The sequence below is a fragment of the Pezoporus flaviventris genome, unplaced genomic scaffold, assembly GCF_033815535.1.
Source record: "Pezoporus flaviventris isolate CSIRO_AGI_PZ_B2104156 unplaced genomic scaffold, CSIRO_AGI_Pfla_v1 ptg000006l, whole genome shotgun sequence".
Classification (NCBI taxonomy): Eukaryota; Metazoa; Chordata; class Aves; order Psittaciformes; family Psittacidae; genus Pezoporus; species Pezoporus flaviventris.
Window position 1 is genome coordinate 18,859,384 of NW_026892554.1, and position 23,951 is coordinate 18,883,334.

The window sequence follows — 23,951 nt, forward strand, 5'->3', positions numbered from 1 at the left end:
CATGGCCTTTCTAATCCTTCAGGTAGTGATTTGGATCTCATCCATCCTTCTGTTTTCTGATCATAGCCATCCTGTGAAATGCAAACAGTTGCTGTTTAGCCAAAAGAAAAAAATAAAAAGAAGATGACAGGGTAAGGTATAATGCAGATTTCAGGGTATTTGTTTGCAAAACCAGGAAATAGAAACAGTGACAGCTGTTAACAGCTTGAACAAACTGTTTGTAGTGGTTTCCTACTTGATAAATATGTTAAACCTTTCCCAGTTTTGCCTTATGTTCTTTTATCCAAGCTGTTTATTAATAAAACTAGCAGTGATGATGACAGATTGGTTTTCCACAAAGCCATGTGTGAAAGTATCTTTAAAAATAATTGCCCCTGGTAAAATTCCATTAAATATATTTTTATGATAGAATCATAGCAACTTTACAGCCCTGCGTCACCATCTACCACGGAATTCCCATGCTGCTACATTTATTTACTCCATCCAAGCGTTGTAAGAAAGGCAAATAATATTCCTGCTCTAGAGATAGAGTAACTGAGGTGCCTAATGAACCTGTTTGAAGTCGCACAGTAAAGTTGTTCCAAGTCATACTTTACTTGTACCCATGTAGTGCATGGCATCCACAGATGACACCAAAGTCAGCAGGACTACTGATACTACTGTACTAAGGTTACAGGGTTGAAGGAGATGTGAAGATCTGTGTATTAGGAGTTAGTGTGGTTAGTATGTCAACAGGTTTAGTTAAAATAGTTCCTTTGATTATTTAGGTACATCCTTTGCATGAGGGTAAGAAGTAAAAAGAAAAACCAACCAAAGCAACCCAAAACCAGCAACCCAAAGCAAGATTAGGGCTCTTCAGAAGTGAACAAATAATAGGGAACAAGCTAGCTAAGCAGCACCCAGGAAAGAAACTGTTATTCTTGATATCAGTGGATTCAGAGGACTTAGAGGAGGTCTGGGAAGGGGTCTGCTGGGCAGTGATGCTCATCACTGTCCATTCTCAAGACAAGTGTTGAACAAATAAACCTTGGTGTAATAAATTGAGGTATGAAACAAGGTGGTTTCAGTTCTTAAATTTCAAACACTTGTGTCCTTGAGATCAATTTCTATATTTTATGAGTGATATATAGGTGTAAACATGCAGAGGATCTGCACTTGACCTCTGAAGTTGATTGCTTTTCCAATCATAAACTGATAGTTTTGTTCAGAAGCTTTTTGGAATCAGTGGAATATTAGTACTGCACAGACAGAATAACTCCACATTCTTTAGTATTTTATAAGCTTGAATAATGATTATCGTGGCCATATGTAATGTGTGCTGAGCATCACAGTTGATATATTCTTACTGGTACATTTGGTATATTTGAAAATCTCAACTATGTAGAGCTTCTAAAGGAATGTACTTAGGCCCTCTACTGATCATTCTGGGAATAGGAAAGAGGAAAAACCGCCCAGCAATATTAAAATACTGGCAAAAAGGGCCTTTTTTGGAAAAGGGAAGATAAATGTAGGGAAATGTAGGATAGAATAAAGAGCTGTTCTATTTAAGTAAGGCCATTCACTAGCATTATTTTCAGAAATATCTAAAAAAAAAACCAAACAAAAACCAAAGGACAAAATAACAGTTTCAGTGAAGACAAGTTATTCTGTTTTGAGCTGCTGTAAATTAAAATCTATTGAAAAATCAAGTTTTGCAAAAGGCCCTATGCCAATGGCATTTTTTGCCTTATGTTTTAAAAATACCTATTCAAAATCTAGTGCATTCTGTATTCAGGCTAGAACCATAACGAAATTAAACTTAGGGCAAGTTCCTCATAGTAACACTTGTCAAATCTTCTCTGAAGGCTTCAGAGGAAGGTCTGTTATGGTCAGGTAATGGGACAATCGGAGTACAAGTATTTAGTTCATATGCTTTACCCTGAGAAGCTGCTCAGAAGTGTGAAGTCTCTGAGCACTACTTAGCATCACTTTCCCCCTCATTTTTGCATTGTGGGTGTATCAGGGAAAGTTTTGTGATGTTTTTCCAAGTGTTTGATCATAACATGAGTTACTGAGTCTAGAGCTATTTATTTGGAATTGATCAGTATCATCTTCTTGTGTACCATTGATTTCTGTGTATCGATATTTCAGTTCAGACAGTGTGGTTACCACACCACACTTCCGTGTGCTTGCAGCTTCTTTAAACCCTAGTTAACAAATCGTGTCAGCTCTGTATTAGCTAATGGATATTTACAGATCTTTGGAAATATAAAGTGTGAGGCAAGCATCAGAACTTTCAGAGGTGAGCCAGTACCGGAACATTACATAACTGTGATGAGAAATGATACTGAATTAAAGTGAAACTATGGGGGGGATTTTAGGAGACAAAAAGTACCAGGCTGGGCTGTGTGCTTCTGAAATCCATGCTACTGCCATTCCTATTGCAAATGTTTTCAAAAGAAAAGAAAAAAGAAAACTCGTATGTGCATTTAGCACTATGCTAGTGGAACATTACTGGTGCATCAACTGCCTTCCAGAGGTCTGCTCCTCATAGCCTCCTCACAGATCCCTTCATCTGCTTTTTCCTCTAAAACAATGTGACTTCCTCTAAGCTGGGTATGGGTGCAGTCCCTGGCATATGCTGCCCCCAAAACTGTGCTATCTCAAACTCTGGAAAGTCGTTTTTGGCCTGGGCCATGAAGATTTTAGTGAGAGTGAGACTAAATGGACAAGCGACACAGCCCTGGCCAGTGGCTTGACACTTTGTGTTTGCTGGTGTAGGTGTAGCTGTGGAGTACCTTAGCTCGTTTTCCCATGATGGCGTGGACTGATTCTTGCGAACCACATTTGGCAGCTCTGGTCTGATTTGTTTCCTACTAGTACGGGAATAAAATTCAATAGCAGAGAAATTCTTACAAAACATCATTAGCTTTTAGACTAGTGGCAGAATCCTGCTATGCTGTGGTAGTCCCAGGTCAGAGAAGGCAACATGTATGTCAAAATAAAACCACAGGGAAGTAGTAGGACATGATCAGGCTTGTGTTACTCTGTGCATTTGGATACCAGTACTTCCCAGAGGGCTGGAGATACACACAAAGTCCTCTGGGGCGTGGGTTTTGAGAAGTATTTTTCTTGGTAAAAAGTGAGTTCTGCAAAGTCTCCATAAGTTGTTACTGAGTATATCCGTAACAACAGAACTTGTAATTCTAAGCTCATTGCTCTTTAGCTCTCTGCCTTTTTCACTACTTTTTCTTCTTTTCTTTTCTTGTTTTTCCTCCTAATTTTATTTCCTTAGATCTAACTGGCTAAAACCGTGCTGTGGGAGACGAGCAGCTGTGTGGCAGGTGTTTTTGCTCAGTGCAAGTCTCAACGGTTTCCTGGTAGCCTGTGTAGTATTGGTGGTGATTCTCCTGACTCTGGAACTCCTAATAGATATAAAGCTTCTCCAGTGTGAGTAGGAGGATTTTTATGTTTCTGTTCTGATGAAATAAAGGCTTAACTTGCTGGGAGATGTTTGAAGGGGGGAGGAGGAGGATGCTGGGGATATTTTTTTCCTACCATTTAGATGATTACTAGGCTAGGCAAGAAATATGGTTTTGTGGAACCCTGGTATAGTGAAGTCTATATATACAATAAGGTCTGTTCCTTATTTTGCTGACCCAATTCAGTGCTGGACAAATTTTCAAAGGACTCGAGCTGAGTGTACATGCAGAGATCAGCTCTTGTTATCATTAGTACTTAAAGTCTGTCCTTCACTGACACACTCCGTATACACAGGGGAAAGATCATTTGTGCATCGTTAATGTCTGATACTTTTCACATGCATGTCCATAGGCAGAAATGATGGACTTGCTAGGGTATTTGATGCTTTTTTATTAATCAATTCCTACTGAGGTTGGTAGGAATTGAAATTGCTGTTTTCTATCTTGTAATGCACCCAAATGATATAGAACTTCATTCTACTTTGCTAACACACTGGAAGCCAAATGATAGCTTAGGTGAAGTTTTGCTTTACCTGAATTCACTCTACGCAGGTTCCACAATGGAAATTTTAATGCTGCTGATTTGCTTCCTAATTAGTCTTTGTGTTTCTAGCCCTCTTTTCCTCTATTCCCTTTTTTCTTTTTTTCCTTTTATGACACAAAGCTAACATGAGCACAAATACCTTTTTCTTATGCTAAACACTGAAGGACAGCCTCTAGCATATCTGTAAAATCTCAGATACGCTGAAATGGCAGTGATGGGGTTCAGCCAATCTAATAACTGCAAGAATACATAGCATGAAAGAGGCATGGCCTGGTATCTTCTAGAGCAACTTTAAACTGAGCAAACGATCCTTGTAGTCCGTGGAAGTCCTTTTATTTTTGTGATTTCTCAATTGGTATTAGTGGAGGCCAATTCACGGTAAAGGTTTAGGTATTGCGTTTGGGTTTAGATTACTTTAGGGGACTTCATTGGTAATTGCAGTCATTTTATAAACACGATAAGATAAAGGAATGACTGAGCTGTCTTCCCATGCTGTTGCCACCATTTACACTCCTGCCTGTCCATACTGCACACACTGGTCTGAGCATGGGCACTTAGTTACATTTGTAGTCTGTAGCAACTTGCACTTTGGAGGGGGAAGCCCAGGATTTGGACAAGTCTGTTGCTTTCAAAAAATGTCAGGGATTCCAGTTATGGTTCTAAGTCCTTAAGTGAAGAATTTAAACAGTATTCACTGAGGTGCTACATCTTTATGTAAAGACTTGTCACTACTGTGGAGCCAAAGAGTTTAAATGTTTCTGTTGATTTCTCTTTGATTTCTAACACAGTTTTGGATACTTCCCTTTGGAAGCACCATCTTTCTTACCATTTATTTTCTGAAAAATCTTCTAAAGGCAACTTTATTGTAGGGATCATTCTTCCTCTATGTGCCTAGTGCATGATACTCTTAAAAGCTCTGCATCTTGCACCTTGTATGTGACCTATAGGTGTTTGGTAGAACCAAGTAATTTCACTGTTCAGAGGCTGCCTACACTGATTTTCTCAGCACCTGAGAAAGGACCCATTCCACTCTTGTGTTGCTCCTTTGCATTGTAATGAATTGACCCATCAGGCTTCTTACAGTCATTAAGTTGAATAACTTCTATTTTGTTTTAAATCAGATAAAACCTATTTTGGTGGGGTTGGTACAAGTACTGCAGTTGTGCCATATGAGGAATGGCTGCAACTTACATTAAGATTTTAAAAAGCCATTTAGGCCATACAGTTTTAAATTATTCATTATTCTATATGAAATCAACCAAATGCATTAGGATGTGTTACAGCACATCACTGCCAATTTTGTTCACAGTAACAACTGCTAATCCACATTATAGACTGTAATTACTTAGGAAAACTCCTTTATTTTTACTTTTAATAGTGTTTTTCTTGGCTTTGACATTTTGAGAGCATCATTTTCCTCTCATACTTTTAGTGCAGGTTTTGATTGTGCTGTGCACTTCTCCCATACACAAAACTGTCAGTGTTAGTGATGGAGGCTGAATTTGCAAATGTGTGGATCACACATGAAAAGGACAGAGACCTTTTAGGGTATTTTAGCACAAAGCATATTCATGCCAGAATTAGAAACCCCAGAAAGCAGGGGACATGTAATGGGTCTGTTTTTTATAGGTTTCTGTCTTATAATCACCTTTTTTAGTCCTGTCTTCAAAGCTCTTCATATGCATTAACAAAATAAGGTTTCAATACCTTGTGGTGTTCTGTAAATGCAGAAACAGATGTGTATTATGTCACTTGCACCTCATCTCAGGGGAAAAAAAAGGTTCTGGCATGTTCCAGTCCCCGCTGTCAGAAATACAGACCATGCTGCCCCTTCCTCATCTTCAGTAGTTTCAGGGAAAGCAACTCAGAAAATCATCCTGCCATCACCTTCAGGTCTTCCTGAAAACTGTGAAGCTGAAAGGCTCTGCTCCTGTCCATTTGGTTGCTGGATTGAAGCCCTGTCTGACTACAGGCCAAGCTGTGCAAAGAAGATGCACCTTGTAGCGCAGCAGTGCCTCAGTGGCAGTGGGTTCAGGGCTTGCCCGAACCGTGTAGGGAGCATCTGCTATCTGATCCTTGCAGAAGCAGTAGAGTTTGTATCTCTCAGCAAGTCATCCTCAAGAACAATATTCAAGTGCTGATGGTGCAAGCTTCTGTAATGGCCACTCAGGGTTTGTCAGGCTGTGCTCTTCAACCCTTCCCTCCTGGATATCCACTTTGAAGAGATGGGAAGGCAAGGGAAAGGGTGAGGAGGAAGATTGAGGTTGGCTGTACTCTGCATTTTATGCTGAATCATCTTCTTCAAGACTAAAAAGCATCTGGATTTGCAACCACTTCTTCCCCATAGCACCTGACAATTAAAATGTGAAATTAAGCACAACTTTTTGGTTTTTAGTTACAATTTTTTATATATATATTTTTTTTTCCTGGGGTATGTGGGGGTGGGTGGGTAAAGGGGGAGAAGTTACAAGTTCAACAAGTATGAAATTCTGTCCCAGATGAAAGTAGAAGCCGAACAGCTTATGTGCTTTGTCTCAAATCGAATCCCAGTGATGTATCCTAACCACCACAGAGCAGGGATGAGCACCTGTTGGAGAAGACTTGTTTTTTGTAACTTTTGACTGCATATTTGGAAGGGAGTGTCTTGGAAGAGGCAGATATCCAGGGTCAGTGTATGGGCTGGTGATTCAGCTCTTGTACAAAAGCTTCTTGCTTGGAAGGCATTTTCAGATTGACTGTTTTACTGGCAATGTAACTGCATGCTGTCTGGCAGCACGTCCACGACTCTGCTGCAGTAACTTCAAGCGTCAGAAGATGAGTTTCTGTCCAAATTCGTGGTTGTTGTATCTTTTTTTGTCCACTAAGGGGCAGCTGGAGCCTTGTATGTCAGTCGAGAGCTGGTTGAAAAATCCTTTGTGAATGGTTTCCATTTCTTGTTCTTTATGCAACCCTATAAAGACAGCGTCTTGGGAATATATTTTGCCCATTTGCTTCATCTTTAGGTAGCTCCTCTGCTGTACCACAGCAAACCCTCTCTTGTGAAGCCCCAGGTGAGCTTCAGCTGTGGCAGATGAGTTTTCTTTGTATCCTGCTTTCTTACCTTATCCCTTCCCCCCCTTCCCATTTTAAGCAGTTTTAGTTTTAAAATAAGTGCTTTATTTAGTGCAAGCCCTATATGTTCTTGGGACTTAGTTAATTCTGCCAGTCTTGTGTCTCTATTCACAGAGTCACTGATTGCCTTAAACTTTGCTTTGAAACTGCAGGACTGAACAGGCTATTTTAATCTGCCTGTTGCAGGGGTGGTAGGCTCACAAACACCCTGAAGTAAAGAGAGGATGTCTTCTCTTCATTCTCTTATTTCAATCTTGAGAGCATGTGACCTCCAGAGGAGGAATTGCCAGCAGTTCTGATACTGGACCCTCTCAGCTTTGCTCTGTCAGCAAGGAAGAGAACTTTGGTTACAGAATTTCAGTTAAACTTACTTATTAAGGAATCCTCCTGTTCTCAAGACATTCATTTGAGCTCATGCAGATAACCTGTATCATAGAGCTTCTTAGGCAGTCTTGCAGCAGACTCATTTGTCTGAGTTTATTTCAATTTACCTATAAGCTAAACAAATTGAACCAAATAAAAGCCTGATTTAACGCCAGTGAGTGTCTGTCAAGGCTTTAGTACTCTGTAAAATTTAATGAATTCAGATATGTTTTCATGAGTGTTCTTCCCAGTCGGTTCCTGAAAGGTCTTTGTTCAGTCGTTTCACTATGGAAGTGGACCAACTACTTCAACAGTTGGTGTGCATGGAGAGTACCGATATGGGAAGTTGGTGTGTAGAATCCAGAGTTTCATAAATTACCACTTTAACTTACCCCTTACAGACCTCTTTTCATGGAGGAGTTTGAAATTAAGTGAACATAAGTGATTTTGTCACTGTCATTCTGAAGAAGAGTGCTTACAAAGAAATTGTGTGGCTCAACCGACTACTTTAACTGGAATTATTATTTCATTTACTGTGACTTTCTTGAGTGTTCTCATGAAAACTTGCTTGAAGACAAACCTGTCCATGTGACAGCCACCCTGCCTGAAAAACACTGTACAAAAATAGTCACATTTTATTTGTTGTACAAATTAGAATTGCTGACATTTCACAAAATCCTTAAAATGAGTATATTAAGATTTGATTTTATTAGCAGTTAACAGTTATATTGACTCTTTCTGTTGCTTCTCTCACTATGATTTTCTTAGAATCAGACTTCACTCCAAGAGGAATGGGGTCCTGAGCTAGTCCTGGCTGTTCATGCCACAACAGGAGACCTGTACAAAAGTCTACCTACCTAGGTTATTTATTTAGATAATGGGAATGTATGTTTTTAACCCCAGTTTAAGCAGTAGTTTTTAATCATCAGTTCCAGACAATTACTGATATTCTGGGCTAAATTGTCAAAGAATGAATATGAGGAATAATGTGGGGAGAGTATAGCATTCTGTTTCCTTACAGAATTCTGGCTCAGGTATACAGGATTTAGTTATACATCCATATGTAAGTCATAGCATTACTGGTTATAGTAAACATAAGTTGCATTCTGCTGCTGTAATGACACTTCATTGTATTGTGTTAATTGCAGTTTCAAGTGCTTCACAGTTTGCGGGAGTAATTCACTGGATCAGCCTAGTCATCCTGTCTGTTTTCTTTTCAGAGGTATGTATAATCTAAGTCTTTTACCACATACAGAACTGCAAAGTATTCTTATACTGTCACTGGAATTAACAAGAGTTTAACAGTAATTTGACTGTGAATAAATGTAGCACAGTGTGCTTAAAAAGCTATTAAAGAAACCCCAAAACAGTAAAAATCTTGTTTAGATTAGTGCTGTTGCTCAGAATTGCTGCCTGGAATTGGTAAGAAACATGGAAGATCCTGTCTTCCAAATTATAATTGGAAACCTGCAAAAAGAAATCTTCATCTCCAAATCCATACAGGCTCAGGGTAGGACTAGTTTTAGGTTGGTTTTTTTTTTCATACTAAAAGGTCTGTTGTGAGAATGGGATTATCTCCTCTCACAATTTGTGTGGGTAGTTTTGATGTTCTGGTTTGCTGCATATGACACAGAAAGAGAATGAAACAAATGGTGAATTTGTTTTCAAAAATGGTATGGCTGTATTGTGCTTTGGAAAAGGCTATAGCCATGATGTAACAAATGACCAGACTCAGATAATCGGTTATCAACTTTATTCCAGAAAGAAGTCATTTAGACTAGTCCTGAAATATCCCAAAATACTTTCAAGGCTGTTTTTTTTGAGGTCATAATGTGTTACTTGTCACAAAAAAAATGTCCTATGTTTGTGAATTTAGCAGATAGCTTGGACTTAAGTATTTAAATTACTTTTTCTAGTTCCGTAGGAGAAAATGTCATCCAAACAGATGATCATTCATCGCCCTGTGGTAAATTTAGGTGAAGGTTACAAAAAAAAAATGAAAAACCAAGGAGCTGTGATACCTGCAAATGAGTTGATAGATCACTTGTGTTGAATTGACGCTCATTATATTATACCACTCTTTATTTCCATTGGTCTGTTTATGAAAGACATGTATTTGCATGTATCACTTTGTGTTTCTGCTCGTAACAGGGATTTTCTAGCTGGTGTTGCCAGACTGTCAGTGGGTGCTTTCTGAAAGGAGTCCTTGATAACAGGCAGGGTGATTGCATCCTAACTGCCTAGCGCTGCAGTTAAACAGAAATAGGATTAGTGTGCCCATCCTTTGACGGTAGTTGTGGCTTGTAGGATACATATAAGATGACTGATAAAAAATACCTCTAAACAAAAAATGTTGCAGCTCGTCTTTCCCTTTTGAATTGCACATCCTAATTCTCGAGGGTTCTACTCATCCTACTCAGGATTGGTGGATGGACTCCATTCACTATGAAGAAATTGCTTCCTGGAGCTTGTTTCACAGAAGACTTCTCCTGTGGTCCTCAATTTCCTCCTGCTGGGGTGTGGTCTCAAGTTCTGTTTTCATTCATTTGCACTACCAACTACTCTTCTCAAACCCTAGTGCAGTGCCTTGTAAGCTTCTATATCCCTTCCATAGTTCGGTTTGTATGCTGGCAGTTTTGGGTTGGTTGGGTCTGGCAATGCAGGCAGATCCTCAAGGCCAGTCAGTACTCGTCTGTCGCAGGGAAGAAATCAGTTCTTTCAGTTCGACTGAGATAGAGTACCCACAGAAGTGGATAAACTGATTCAGAACTGCTTTGTGGGAAAACAGGAATAGAAGTACATCACAGAGCCCAGACTGGTTGTCCCCACTAACCATACTCAGTTTTGGATCTGTGTTGGCTTTCCTTCTCCTCTCTATATTAGGTTTTTGGAACTCCTTTTCTTTGTCCGCTTGCTGTTCTCACTTTTTATAAACCTCTTACTACTCACTTCTTTCACCTGTTTGATTATGGTCTGAATTTATACTGAAATAAAATGAGGCCACAAGGCAGCCATGTAAGGTGCACAAAGGAGGGTAGGGTTTTGGAAACTGGTTCATTAGACAGCTCAGAGTCCTAGACTGGGCTAAAGCAACAGAGATGGCTCCACAGAGCAACAGGATGTACTTCAAAACCCACAGAGATGGAAGAGAATGAAGGTGTGCCTTTCCTATGGGGTTTGCTGGAGTGGACTTGTGCCAGGTTGATTTAATGAGCGAGAGCACATCTGTTTATGTTGAAATGCATCTCAGCAGAGGAAAACCAAAAGGTTTCATTATTTTTCAATGACATCAAAAACTTTGCTTTTTCAAGAGATTATGAAATACTGCAAAAATTGCAGATCACATTATTTACCCTTTTTGTGCCTTCAGCGGATTATTTGCCCACTGATTCCCAGTGCCATGAGTCAGTGGTCTTTGTTTGGAATTATTTGTGGGGAAGATCCTGTGTTATAGTGAGATTTTGCAGTCTGTGAGTATTCATTCCAGGATGATTTTCCAGAGATGAGCAGGATTAGTTGCGTTGCTTGGATATAACAGGCAGCTGCTGAGCATTGATTAGTCTTTCAGTGAGTGCCTTTTCCCTGAAAGCCAAGGATTCGGGGTTTCTAGTGTTCAGAAAGTGGTGTTTCTATAGCAAGTACCATGGCCTAAGGTTGGATGTTTATTGTTTCTTCGGTAGTTTGATTCCTACTAGCTGTATATGCGAATACACAATTCTTCAGAAAGGCCTCAGCTCAGCCTTAGAGAACAAATAACATGAAGTCGTAAAAGACTAACTAAAAACCAGAAAGCTTTCAGCACAAAATCTGACTGTTTGGAAAACCATGACTGATTAAAAGCTGGTGCTGTAAAGGTATCGCAAGTAATTAGACTGTTATCATATTAGAGATAAAGAGGCACTAGCTTTTTGCTTGGTTAAAATGAAGGGGACAAACATGCCAGCAGCTGGCAAATGCCAGCAGAACAGCTGCCAACAAAATTAAATAGCTACTCTCAGAGCACCTTCCTGCTGTCTCTATGCTTGTGATATAGCTACAAGCCTTAAAGGAATTTATTGCACTCTGTTAATTTTATGTTCTCTGTCACTGACTGTGACATTACAATGTTAAAGCATCCGTATTCAAGTGAAGTGCACATGAGCTCTTTTTGCTTTTTTCCTAGTATTTGAACAGGATTTACTAGTGGTAATGATCATGTATGTTTGTCACTGTTTACATACACCACACCACTATGATTTGTCTGTGCACCAAATGTTACCCAGATGTTAAGACAGAAGAAAAGAGAAAGGCACGGGGGGAGAAACCCCGGTACCAACAGCAAGGCAAGGCTGGGGTTACACCCTGTCAAGAGAGCAAATTCAGCCTTGGTAATAGTTGGCTGAGAAAAGGAAGATGGGGAATGTCACAGTTTTGGTAAGTGGATTGGAGTCTGCTTATGTTTTAATAGTCTTATCACATTGCCAGAAATACTTGATTCTGCAGCTGTTGTGAAGTTCTGCTTTCCCACTAAGATTGATGAGACTGTTTGCGTGCAAGATCTGAGTTCTTGAATATTAGTTTTTTGCATTATTCTGCGTGTGCTTCAGTCAACCAAGCACTCAGGCATTCTGCTAGCTTTCAGCACTTGTGTTCCCATGGGATTAACCAGGTCTTCCAATGTGCTTAGAAGTTAGGCAGTGTGTCCAGGAAACGAGTTCTCAAATTGGGTAGAGTAAGTCTGGGGTCTGAGCTGATAAAGAATTGTTTCATTAGCTATGGCTCATGAGTGCATTTAGATTTTCACTTTCAGGGGAAAAACCAAACAAGCAAAACCCAACAACAAACCAAACAACAGGACTTTCCTTGCCTTTTAAGTTAAAGGGAGGAGTCCATAGTAGTCTGGCAATTCACTCCTTGCAGTCCTTGGATGGAATGCAGCCTCTTAAGGAAGACCCTACTATTTCTGTTCTGTTAAGACGAAAAAGATCCTAAATGACAGAGCCAAAAGAAAATACTGTATTTTCCATATAGATTTTTCATAACAAATTCATAATACTAGAAAAAACAGTTATATTAAGTTACATTTTTGTGAGCTTCAGACAGTTGAGCAGAAAGAAGATGATCTTCTATTATAATACTTCCATAAGCTGTGGCTTCTTTTACAGGCATTTTCCTTCATTCCACGTACACACAACATTTCTCATTGTGCATAAATGCATTGCTTGCTGTGTACATTTTGAGTTTTCAGGGGTTGATTAGGGGCATTACCTAGGAACAAAGGTGTGGATTTTACATACTAATGTAAAGGTAAATTTAAGTTTTCTTCCTTGCCAGTGTGCGTATTTAATATACTGTGAAATTTCTTTTCTAACCACTTTTCTTGCTTCTCAAAAAAAAAGTAGTTACCAAGGAAAATGGTTTCGTAGAGGTCTAGGAATTAAGACCTAGCAGACACCTTCCTGAAACACCAGTGTGACCGTGTCTTTTATACGGTGTGCTTTATCAGTGCTTCATCTGTGCTTTCATTTCTTGATAGTGACAGTCTAGCACTTTCTACACAGTGCATTTCAGAGATAAGAATTAGTGCTAGTGTAATCATGCTTAGAGGGAACTTCTGATCCTGGGTTGCTTAACACCAGTTTTCTCCAATCTGCATGCACCTTATGGTAGTACAGTGCATCTCTCGTAAGCCATTTCTATTTCTGAAAAGTCCTTTCAAATCTATGCAGAATTGTCAGTTAAAAATCAATTATTGTTCTCCATATTGTAAGAACAAATATTAAAGGAGAACAGAAGAACAAATAGAACTGCAGAGTTAATGCAAAGGTGCATTTGGATACTACATGATATCAAAATGGTATTGGTGGCAGTTAATGAAAAAGAATATACTGCATTCATGCCTATTAGTGCTTTTGCACATAATTATTTCTGTGTGACCACGTGTGCTAATGGAGCCAAAGCAGTTCCAGAGTGCAGTACATGGGGAGTGTTTTGTACTGCTAATATGTGAAGTGAGGTCAGTAGTTACATGTTTCCTTTCAGAACCTTGACTGAAGGAGAAGCTGTGTGTGGAGGATGCCTATCCACTGGAACCAGAAGGGTGTCTCTGTTTAAAGGTGCTAACATGTTCCTTCATGTTACTAGTGGCTGAGGATAGCGTGCACTAGAACTGCCAAGGCAGTATCTCAGAACAGGCACACCAGATGATGGAAAAAGATTGTTTTAAGTAGTGAATGAGTGAAGGCCTTTGTGGAATGACTCAAACCAGAGAGGTTATAAATTACAGATTGGGTACAAGGTGTTCCTTCTTGGAAAGATTTCAATAAATATTTGGTCTTAAGAGATACAGCCAAAAGGCAGAAGCTTAATCTTCAGAGTTTTTATACAAGCCAGAGGTCGAGACTTTCTGTAATAGATTGATTAGTTTTGTGGCAGAGGAAGGAAGGAAGGAAGGGCTCTTTTAAAGACACCTTTTCCACCCCACTCCATCCTGTCTATCTCTTGTACAATCACTACACCATCTCAAAGTGCAGAGTTGCTCTCCTTCGCTGTTAGCTAACCCTGGTGGGTCAGCTTCACCTCCTGCACTGCCTCCTTTTGGTTTCTTAACACTGTGGGTTGATTTGGCACAGTGAGTCACCAGGAATAAATTGTGTATTAACTGTGCAAATGAAAGAGTGTTTAATGGTTGATAGTGTTCCACCTAATGTGGGCTGCAGTCAGGTGACAAATGTAGGCTGGCTCATAGAGACTGTGAGAATTCATATGGCTGGCTGGCTGTGTGAATTCCCACAATCCCTATGAGCCAGGAAGCCAGAAGCAAAGGACTTGGCCAAGTTTCCCTACAAAATTAGAGAGAAAACCTGCAGCATCACACAGTTCTTCATAAATTTCACTGCAGACAGTTAAAGTTGTTCAAACAGTTGGGTGTCACCGAGGGACACTGTGAACTTCACAATTACATTTCTGTCTCAAAAATGGCTTAAAATTTTACCTTTACCTGGGTTTATTCCAACTTAAATTAACAGAAGTGTTCAGTCATTTACCTTTTATTAGTGCACTGGGCAGGCTTTTATGCAATAGCTTAGCTTTTCTCAGAAAACAAAAAACTTATTTCTGATATAAAAAACATATGTGTATGTTAAAGGACTTTCTAATGAAAAGCTTTCCAGTGAAGAAATGCTACAACATTCTTTGTCAAGAACAAAAACCCAAGCTGGCAGTAGCCTTTAACAGGAAGGTACTCACACTGATATTTGATGTTGGCTTTCAAATCTGTGTTCCAGAAATGCAGAATGCCTGTAGTTTGGTCCATCTACACTGTGTAGGTTATTATTAATTTCTGTATCTGGTTGTGGCGTTTTCTCAGCTTTTGTGCAGGGTCTGCTTTTTTACTTTCTCTATTGAGTACACAATCAAATGCAAGATGTATTCATTTGAAAGATATTTTTGATTGCTTAGGAAAAATGATAAAATGTCATTGACAAGTAGCACCAATGCTTTCTTTCATTTCAAACTCTTTATCATGCTAAACAGTCAGGGAGGTTTGACCAGTGAAGTCCAAATTTGCTTGGTTGAGACCCCTCTGGGTAGCAATTATGGCAATGGTAGTGGATGTAATCTCATGCTCAGTACAAACGGGGGGCAGGGAAAGCTAAACCTAGTTTGGAGTTGCCGCTAGTGAAGACTGGAGAATGGGCAGTAATTGTGTAGCACCTGGGTCTCCAGACATACTTCCTTGGGGTGTCCAGTTCCTCAGGGCACCAAGGAAAAGCTGCCTTACCTGGCTTTTGTCACTTGAGTGATGCTGTGGGGATTCTTGTTAACAGTGATAATGCTGGTGCATAGGTTTCAGACCTTCCATAAAGAACAAGCATTTTTAATGCTTAAGCCTCAGTTGTACCCCAGTTTGTGCTGAAGAGTGCACCTCTCAGATGGGGAGCTGGTTCATTCCACCCTCACACTCTCCTTTCCTACAGTGTGTTTGCTCTAGCTGAGAGCAAAGATGCTAATCATCATGGCATTGTCTGTGAGGAGACCTAGGGGTAGCACCAGCAACCATTACTGCATCAGACGTCTGCTGAACAGACTTCCAGCCCTTGCTGACTTGTGCTGATTCACGCCAGCAGACTGAAAACGAAAACATTTGTGCTAGCTTCCAGCCCTTGGAACTGCTCAGACCCCTTAATATGAAGTAGCACAGTCTGATTTGAAACACTACAGTGAGGAATTAAGAAGGCAGAAAGGAAAACCCTTTTTATGTTCCCTCAGCAGCCCCACATTAAATCATACTTAGAGTATTGAGACACTGTTTGTTTTCTTTGTGCAGATATGCCTTAGAATTTCACTGGAAATACCTTTGTGCTCACCTGTCCAAAGGGAGAAAGATTTTCACCGTCAGTTACTGTAAAGATGTTAAGTGTTCAACCATCCTTTAGTTGCTTTTTGACCTAGCACTTCATAAATGCTGCTTAAGCATAGTAGAAAATGAGCCAGATTTCTCTATGCTGTCAGCGGGGCTGCTGTGGGAAGGGTAGTATCCCAAGCTTTGAAGTAGGCACTGTTTTTTCTCATTCATTTCCAGATGGCTGCCTGCTGTGGAACTTGCTGGGGTGGACCCCAGGTTAACCAATGTGGCTGAACTTACGGGCTCATAAGTAACTTGTACTTACTCATTTTGTGCAGCTTCTCAGTGGGGAGTGAGGGAGGTGCTTACAGAGGAGCTGGGATGCTTTTGTCCCAAAGCGTTCTGCTCAGGGCCTGAGCTGAGGCTGCAGAAGTGCCTTGGTTGTACAGCAGGAGGTGTACTTACACTTTGTGCTTACATCACATTGTGCTTGCAAATTTGGAGACAGAGGGATTTAAGGAGCTGCTGTTGCTCATCTCTTCCTCCACAAATAGGTTAATAAGAAAATTGCTGTGAGCCTTATTCCTATGCTGCATTTGTAAAATGCTTTGAAAGTAAAATGTCCTTAGGACTGCAGACCAGCAGCTTTAGCATTTCTTGGTGTCTATGCAGAGTCCTGTAATCTTTTGCAGCGTAAAGAGCATGCTGCATTTTCTCTTCTGGCCTGTGACTGCCTTTCTCAGCCAGACTTGGCCAGTGCGTCAGGGACACCATTTCTGAGTCAGCAGTGGCTGGGTCACTGTCCTGCTCATTGACAGTATGAGGCTGGGCTCTGAAAGCACCGTATTTCCCACAGGAATGTCTCCCTCTGCCAAACAGGATTAAGTGCTGTTATCAAGGTTTAGAATGCCAAGACAGAGCTCAGCGCAACCATCCCGGGCCAAGTGAGGCAATTGGGCTCATGGCGTTTGGCAAAACCAGGCATGGGAACAGTACTGAAAAATCTAGTGTTGTTCTACGATTAGTTAGTGCTGGTATGTTTGACTTAATATATTTGTATTTGGAATGAAGAGGAGGTACATGTATTCATCACAGTCGTTTTTTCTGCACAGTTCTTGGCACAATCCCCCCTCACACATAGACCTGCAGAGCTCTCTGTCATTAGCACTGTTCTCTAATGGAGAAAGTAGCATTTTGATCTGCACATAGCTGCATTTGGACTCTTCATGTCTGTAGTGTCTGTCAAAATCTGACCTTGATACTGCTCTTGGCAGAAAACATCCCATCATGTGAATTCAATTTCAATCTTTAATTGGCTGACTCCTTTTTTTTATTTTGATCTTCTGACAGCCAGGTAAAAACTGAGGAAAAGTGCCATTGGATTTTTAAATGGGAATTCACCATTGGTTCATTCTCCGTTATTTCTCTTTTTTAGCTACTGGTGCTACTTTATGGCTGTTGTGCTTCATAGTGGAGGATCAGAGAGAGATTTATCTCTCCCTTGTCCTAACTGTTTTTCAATAAGACAACAGCCCTGTAGTCCAGAGAGGGAGAATTAGAACCTGTGCTCTTTAGATTGACAAAATGTCAGTATCTTTAGGCATTGAGAGGGAGCAGTGCCTCTTTTCTTTTTGTAGAAAATAGTAAGCACAGGCTTATCAAAGGTGGCAAGAAAAGAGAATCTTTTCACCTTCCAACTGAGGAGGCCCAGCAGTGGATGTTACATAGGCTTGGGTCAGAGGTTGGGCTATGGAGGGTTGGCAATCTGAATCTCACCAGTCTAAAAGCAAAACTTTAGGAGGATGGAAGGATTGCTGCAGATCTGAATTGGAACTTTTAAATGCAAGTTTCATTGAGCAGGACAGTGGTTGGGAAGCAGTACCTGCTTTCATAATACAGAAGTGCAGCTATTTCTAGATCCTCATTATTATTCAGAAGAAAAGCATAATGCTTATGTAAGACAAAAATATGATCCTATAGATAGATGTAGGACTAAACATTTGTCTAAAATTACAATAACAGTCATCATCTCCCCCCCCCCCCCCCCCCCCCCCCCCCAATCTATTTTACTAGACTATTTTGAGGATTGTGGTCCTTGGCATATGGGATTACATTGAAAACAAAGTAGAGGTAAGCACTCTTACTCTTTGTACTCTTTTCCAGGCAGTCACAGTAAGAATATTAAGCACTGCTTTGGGTGGGTTTTTTATAGACCTGATGTAATACAGCGTCTTTTAAGTCAGATAAATAAGCTTATTCTTCTCATTCTATGTATGTATATATAGCTGTATGATGCAGTACCTTTTTCTGTGAGAGACTCAGAGTGTGACTTTCTGGAATATTTTATGAAGGGAAGGTTCTGTCATTTCTTCTCTTTGGGACTCTGTTTTCTTGTTAGAGCTATGCTAGTTTAACTTGATATCTCTACCCTGAGATAATGAACAGTACAGGTTATATGACTTGTTATGTCATTGTTATTGTTATGTGACTTGTGTAACCCCATTCCCATCATCAGGTTGAAATTAGAACCAAATTACAAATTCTGTGTAGTTTTGTGATAAGAAATACTGGTTTGGCAAAACGCTCAATTTTCTTGTGAAATCATTTTTTAGTTAAATTGAATTCTGACAAATACCATAATTTATACCTCAAATTAAGAAATGAGGTAGAATGCGCAGGCTGTTGCAGAGGCAGATAAAGAAATGCATGTGTTTAAATAACTCAATCTAAATCTGAGCAAAAGTGTGGAGATCAGGAAAACTAAAAGCTCTTTGTTGAGTCTGATAAACTAATACTGCACAGGGTGCACCCAAAGAAAATGTGGGTTTTCTCAGAGCTGAAGTGAGTCTAGGAACCTGCACATTTTTGTAATAAAGTTGTAAACTTTTTAACTTTTTTTGCTAGAAAATTTACATGAAACTGAAGTTATTGATTGAGAGACTCTTATTATGGAGGCTAAATGCAGCAGTTTCTGATAAATAATTTTGCTGATTTGGAACAGAGCAATGTCCTTTACTGCCCATCATATGGTCCTAGTAAGAAGTGTTTCTTTTCAGTACACTGAATTGTTATGCACAATTCTGAATATATAGTGCTTATCCAATATGATGTCTTGCCTCCTTATGCAAACCATTAATCACTGCTCTTTGGCAGCAGGGAAGGGTCTCAGTAGGAATGAAAATGTGGTATTCTGTTCTACCCTGCTAGGCGAGTGTAGGACAGACACAACACTATTGCCAGTTTGCTCTGAAATGTCTTTACTCATGCATTTCTAAAACGTTGCACAATTGCCTTTTCTGATCTAATCCCAATGCAACCAATGTCATACAAATCATTCTGAATAGTTCCAGTTGTCAAAACCCTTGAAAACCTAGCTGCCCAATAAAGGTGAGAGCAAGGAGTCTGTCTGTCTTGATGCATAGCCATTGCCACACACGTTGCATAGTCAGGATGTGGCCAAGAGCCATCAAGTCTCTTTGCTCCATCTTTTTCTGCTTGTCCTCTTGATCTCTTCATTTAGACAGTATGATCTATTGGCACGGACCGTATCCTTTTTTTGGGATGACATTATGCTAAGTAACAGGTAATAAGTACCAATGATAATAAAACTCTTTGGCTGCAATAGCATTTAGGCTATCACTTCTGCTTGGAAATTTTGGCCAGTATTTCCAAATACCTTTTTCTCTCCCTGTCCTCCTACCACAGTTTGTGTCTCCTCACATCATAAAATGCACTAAGGAATTCTGTTGTGCTGCCTAAAAAGGATGCAGCCTTTCTGTGGCTTGGCCACTTCTCGTATCCCTTTCAAACATATACCATAATTACATTTCTTTTGGGCAAATTGAGCCCGAGGCAGGAATGGCAGGGCTATGAACTCTAGGAGAGCTTTGAAAAAATTGATTTCTCTCTAGGTGTTTGATGGTGCTGTCATAATCTTGTCCTTGGCACCAATGGTGGCCTCAACAGTGGCTAATGGCCCCAGCAGCCCATGGGATGCTATCAGCCTTATTATCACACTACGAATCTGGAGAGTGAAGAGGATCATCGATGGTAAGTGGTGATTCAGTTTGGGGCTCCAAGAATTACCTGGCAGGCTGAGGAAACAAAAAAGACATTTTAAAACCATGTAAATATTGTTTGTCACCACTGTTTCTATCATTCTCCTTCCTCTTATTTTTAAGAAGATGGAACAGAAGACGGTTATGATTCCTATGGATGCAAGTAGGTCTCCAGTTCATGGCTGTTCCCTAGGAGTCTTTATAATTGATTAGTTTATCTTTCTGTTGAGCACCTTCACATCCCCTGTCCTGTAAAGCAAATGCTCTGATCTGCTTCCTCTCTCCTGCCACCAGATATCATTCCTGATTCTGCAAAATAATTGCTTCCAATCTGCCTTTCTGAATACTTGCTGCACCCTCTCCATTCCCTACAGCTAGCTCTGTCTTGGGGCTTTCTTTTCCATGTTCTCATCTGTAATACTATTTTTATGTCAAATTCCAGGAGCATATTCTTACCATGGGGGTTCCATGCTGAAGGTGCTCTCTGCAATGGTGGTGCTCTGCAGCATAATACTGAAGCATGTATTGGTGTTGTTTTGTACAGACCTTGGTGGGGGGAGCACCAGGGGAGATAAGAAAGCCCCAGAAGTGAGGGTTCTGGAGAGCAGAACCACTGACTGTTGAGCAGTTTGAGGCATTTGTTTTTACAGGGAAGAGAAGTGGAAGAGGAATTAATGAAGGGTCATTTTGCTCATGGAGAAAGATCAGAGTCAATTCGTTATTTTGAGTTTAGATGCCCAGGAAACCCTGTATTCAGAGTTATGGAAGGGTCGTAGCCCTCTGAAGTGTACAAGAGAAATTGAGGATCTCGTGCAGCTTCAGAAAACATCAAGAGTTGCAGTATGCATTGAACATCTTTGCTGGTCCGTCAGAGTTTGCCATAGTTATGACAGGAGCAAAATTTCCAGGGGCTTTCAGAAGAGTTGTTAAAAACTGGGCTGTAGCTCGAAAACCAATAGAAGATAAATGCCTTTTTGTTTTTAAAATACCCTTCTTAGTCTGCTGTTTCCATTAAGGACTTATTTCTTACCACAAAGTCTAGGAATTAAATGCTTAGGGCTCTGGAATAGTTCTTTTCCTAAGGGAGCCATGCTGTTCAGGTTTAGAGGTGATGGGTGTAGCTCTAAGCAGAAAATCCTTCTAGCTAGCAATTCAGGAAATGTGGGGTAAACACTGGAAAAGATCTGTATGAGTGCAGCAGAAGCTAGGAAGAGCATGCAGAGGATGCATTTCAGCTCAGCTGGGGAAATAGAGGTCTCACCCAACAAGACCTAAATGCTGCTGACCTGCATTTCATGTGTTGGAAATCCTTCCCCAGAGGAAATACTCTAGTGCTATTTCTATAAGAAATACTCTAGATCCAAGTGAAAGGGGTGACATTCATTGGCCTGTAAAGGGTTTTTCTCTGATTAAGAAAAAAAAAAAAAAGACAGCTGTGTTACTTTAATGCTTATTTGTGTTTTCCAGCCTATGTCCTTCCAGTGAAAGTGGAGATGGAGATGATGATTCAGCAATATGAGAAAGCAAAGGTTATTCAAGATGAGCAGCTGGAAAGACTAACCCAGATCTGCCAAGAACAAGGGGTAAAGTTCAGTTATGTCTTTATTTGCATATAGCTTGTCATGGCAAATCAAACAGTACGTGTACTTTGCTGCAAGCTAAGGTTTGAGAAGCATCACTAGGACATCTGTTGTAAGGTGACAGGTCTCTGTTAAGCATTAGTTGCAGCCTGGATATTGTCAGCATGCTATTTGTCAGAAAGCAGTTGTCTCCCTCTGCTTGTATGTTTTTTTTAAGGTGAGTATAACAAATGTGAGGAAGAGAAAAGGAATTCTCCAGGATGTAACTTACTGAATGAGTACAAATAACTTGTCGTAATACTAAGAACATGAAAAAGTCATTGCCTTTATTGGAAACTGCAGGAATATTAAGGCCTTATTCCCAGGAAAGGTATATGCAGTTGAAAGCTAATGAATCTCCCTGCTTTCAATGCAGAAGGCAGCTTCCCTGTAGGTCAGTCAGAGGCTATTTTGGCAGACCTGGAATGTTGCAGTAGAAGCTTCCAGTTCCTGGAAGCAAGTCAAGATTTAAGACTTTTCCCAGGCCCCCAAATATTCAGTGATTAAGTCTTGAGGTAAGGGAAGGTGAAGCTTAAAATATGTCAAAAGAATATATATACATGAAGAAAGTGTAAAACCACTGCTAGGGCAACGAGCTAGGAGTTTTTGCAGTTTGTCTCATGCAAATGAGTTCTTGAATAACCTGCTTTAACGTAGAAACCAGGAACGTATGTTGAGGCCCAGGCTAAGGGAGCGTTCAGATGACCTTCAAACCACAACAGAATGACCCTCCAACTGACTTCTTGTTTCAGCTGTAAGGGTAACTATGAGGTGTCCAAATAAATCTTGAAGATTTCTAACTTCAACTCCCACTCCCCACTTGTGGTAGGTGCTTTCCAAATACAAAATGAGGAGATCTCAAGGTATGAATGGCTCAATCAGTCAAAAGGTTGAAAGGCCTGAGCAGACAGCAGGAGAGGCAACTTTTCCCAGAATAAGACCAACTGCTCAAAAGGTGCCTAATCTGAAGCAGGGATTTAGGTGCCCATATTTTACTAAGGAACCTAAATTACTTGTGAAACCATCACTATTTAAGTCCCCACATGGCTTTTTAAGTTTAGTTCCAGGTCTTCTGGGTCTCAACCTAGAATTCTGCAATGAACTCTTGGTGGCGTTAGGTTCCCTTGTCTGTGTAATGAATCAAGCATACCTCTTGACAGTGTGCGTGTCATTTCACACTGATTTTGAGTGTCTCATATTAAACATAACAAATTTCTAAAGCTTGTGCTTGACTTCTGCCAAAAATCAGTTGCTTCCAACTATGTATCTTCAATGGCAAAACTGCAGTCCTCTTCACACAACTTTACACAATTACATTAAGTGATTCATGGTTCTCTCATGGTTGTGAACAGGGAATTGGTATATATCCCATTTGATGGGGGAGATGTTATCCTTTGGTCAAATGCACTAGGCAGATCGGCGATGTCTTGAGTCCTGTGGCAGTATTTTGCCTGTCAGACCATGCTATTAGGCTGAAGTTCTTGACAGTCATCAGTTTGAAAGCATTCATGTTTAGGAAGTGTATTATGCAGCCAGATAACGCTCACAATCTCTGAACAATTTTTGGTGTTACTTCATGGTCTTCGAATAAAGGTGGGCTCATCCCAGAGGGGGTTCAGGAGCAACTTTTGCTGCTCCTCATTCTGACCCATGTACTCCTTATCTGCATGCCTGCCTTGCAAGATGTCTGAGCATAGTAGCCCTAATCAGAACTCTGTTAGTTACAGCATAATTGTATATCAAGCACAAAGAAGTGCTGTACTGGTAAATGAGTGAATCTGTGAAAACAGAGCAGGTTCTCTCTTAGCTTTCAAATGTCATCAGCTGTGGGGGAAAATGGACTATAGAAAAATGACAGCATGCTAATCCCTCTTATTCTACTGTCCTGACTTCCCACCAAACAAATGTCTCAGCTGTGTAATATGAGGTAAATGCACTAATTTGCTACAGTTAGCAATGTAAGACATTGATACAGGTACTGCAACTTCCCTTTGTAAATTATTAGCTTCTTAATTCAGTCAAGAATTTTAAGCATTATAATATTCACGTTAACATTGGGTACAGTATCTGGTGGGAAAAATGTCTCCTAATGGCATTTAATGCCTAAAATCCTGTTAGGTTTTTGCTTTTTCATTTGATGATCTTTCCTAACCTTTTTAGAGGATTGCTCATTCACAGAATTGAAGTGAGCATCTCTGTGGTTTTGAGTGGAGCTTTGCCTACAATAGTCTGGCTGTTCTCAAGTCTGGATCACTGGCAGGCAGGCATTCCAGTTTGCCTTGTTTGTATGGTGCCACCTCTGACATGGGCAGATAGGATAGCTGGGAGCTACAGGGGTTGACCGCTTGCCTCAGACCCCAGTGCCAGCCCAAATAGGGAGAATGGGCAAGCCATCATATTTGCCTCCATCCCAGCAGTGGATGTAGATGCAGCCTCAGGATGAATCAGTATTTTTGTGACCACACTGAT

At 40.3% G+C, this 23,951-nt stretch overlaps 1 protein-coding gene across 3 annotated transcripts in view; it reads left to right on the forward strand.

Moving 5' to 3' along the window:
• TMEM266 (transmembrane protein 266) overlaps positions 1-23,951 on the forward strand; it is an 86,876-nt gene that overhangs the window by 35,800 nt on the left and 27,125 nt on the right. For 2 of the 3 annotated variants that reach the window (XM_061447298.1, XM_061447297.1), the window contains exons 5-9: positions 3,275-3,429; positions 8,628-8,701; positions 17,879-17,935; positions 19,717-19,855; positions 21,331-21,446. In XM_061447298.1, the coding sequence (XP_061303282.1) occupies positions 3,275-3,429; positions 8,628-8,701; positions 17,879-17,935; positions 19,717-19,855; positions 21,331-21,446 (541 nt within the window). The remainder of the gene's footprint in view (positions 1-3,274; positions 3,430-8,627; positions 8,702-17,878; positions 17,936-19,716; positions 19,856-21,330; positions 21,447-23,951) is intronic. The other variant, XM_061447299.1, reaches the window with a different exon arrangement.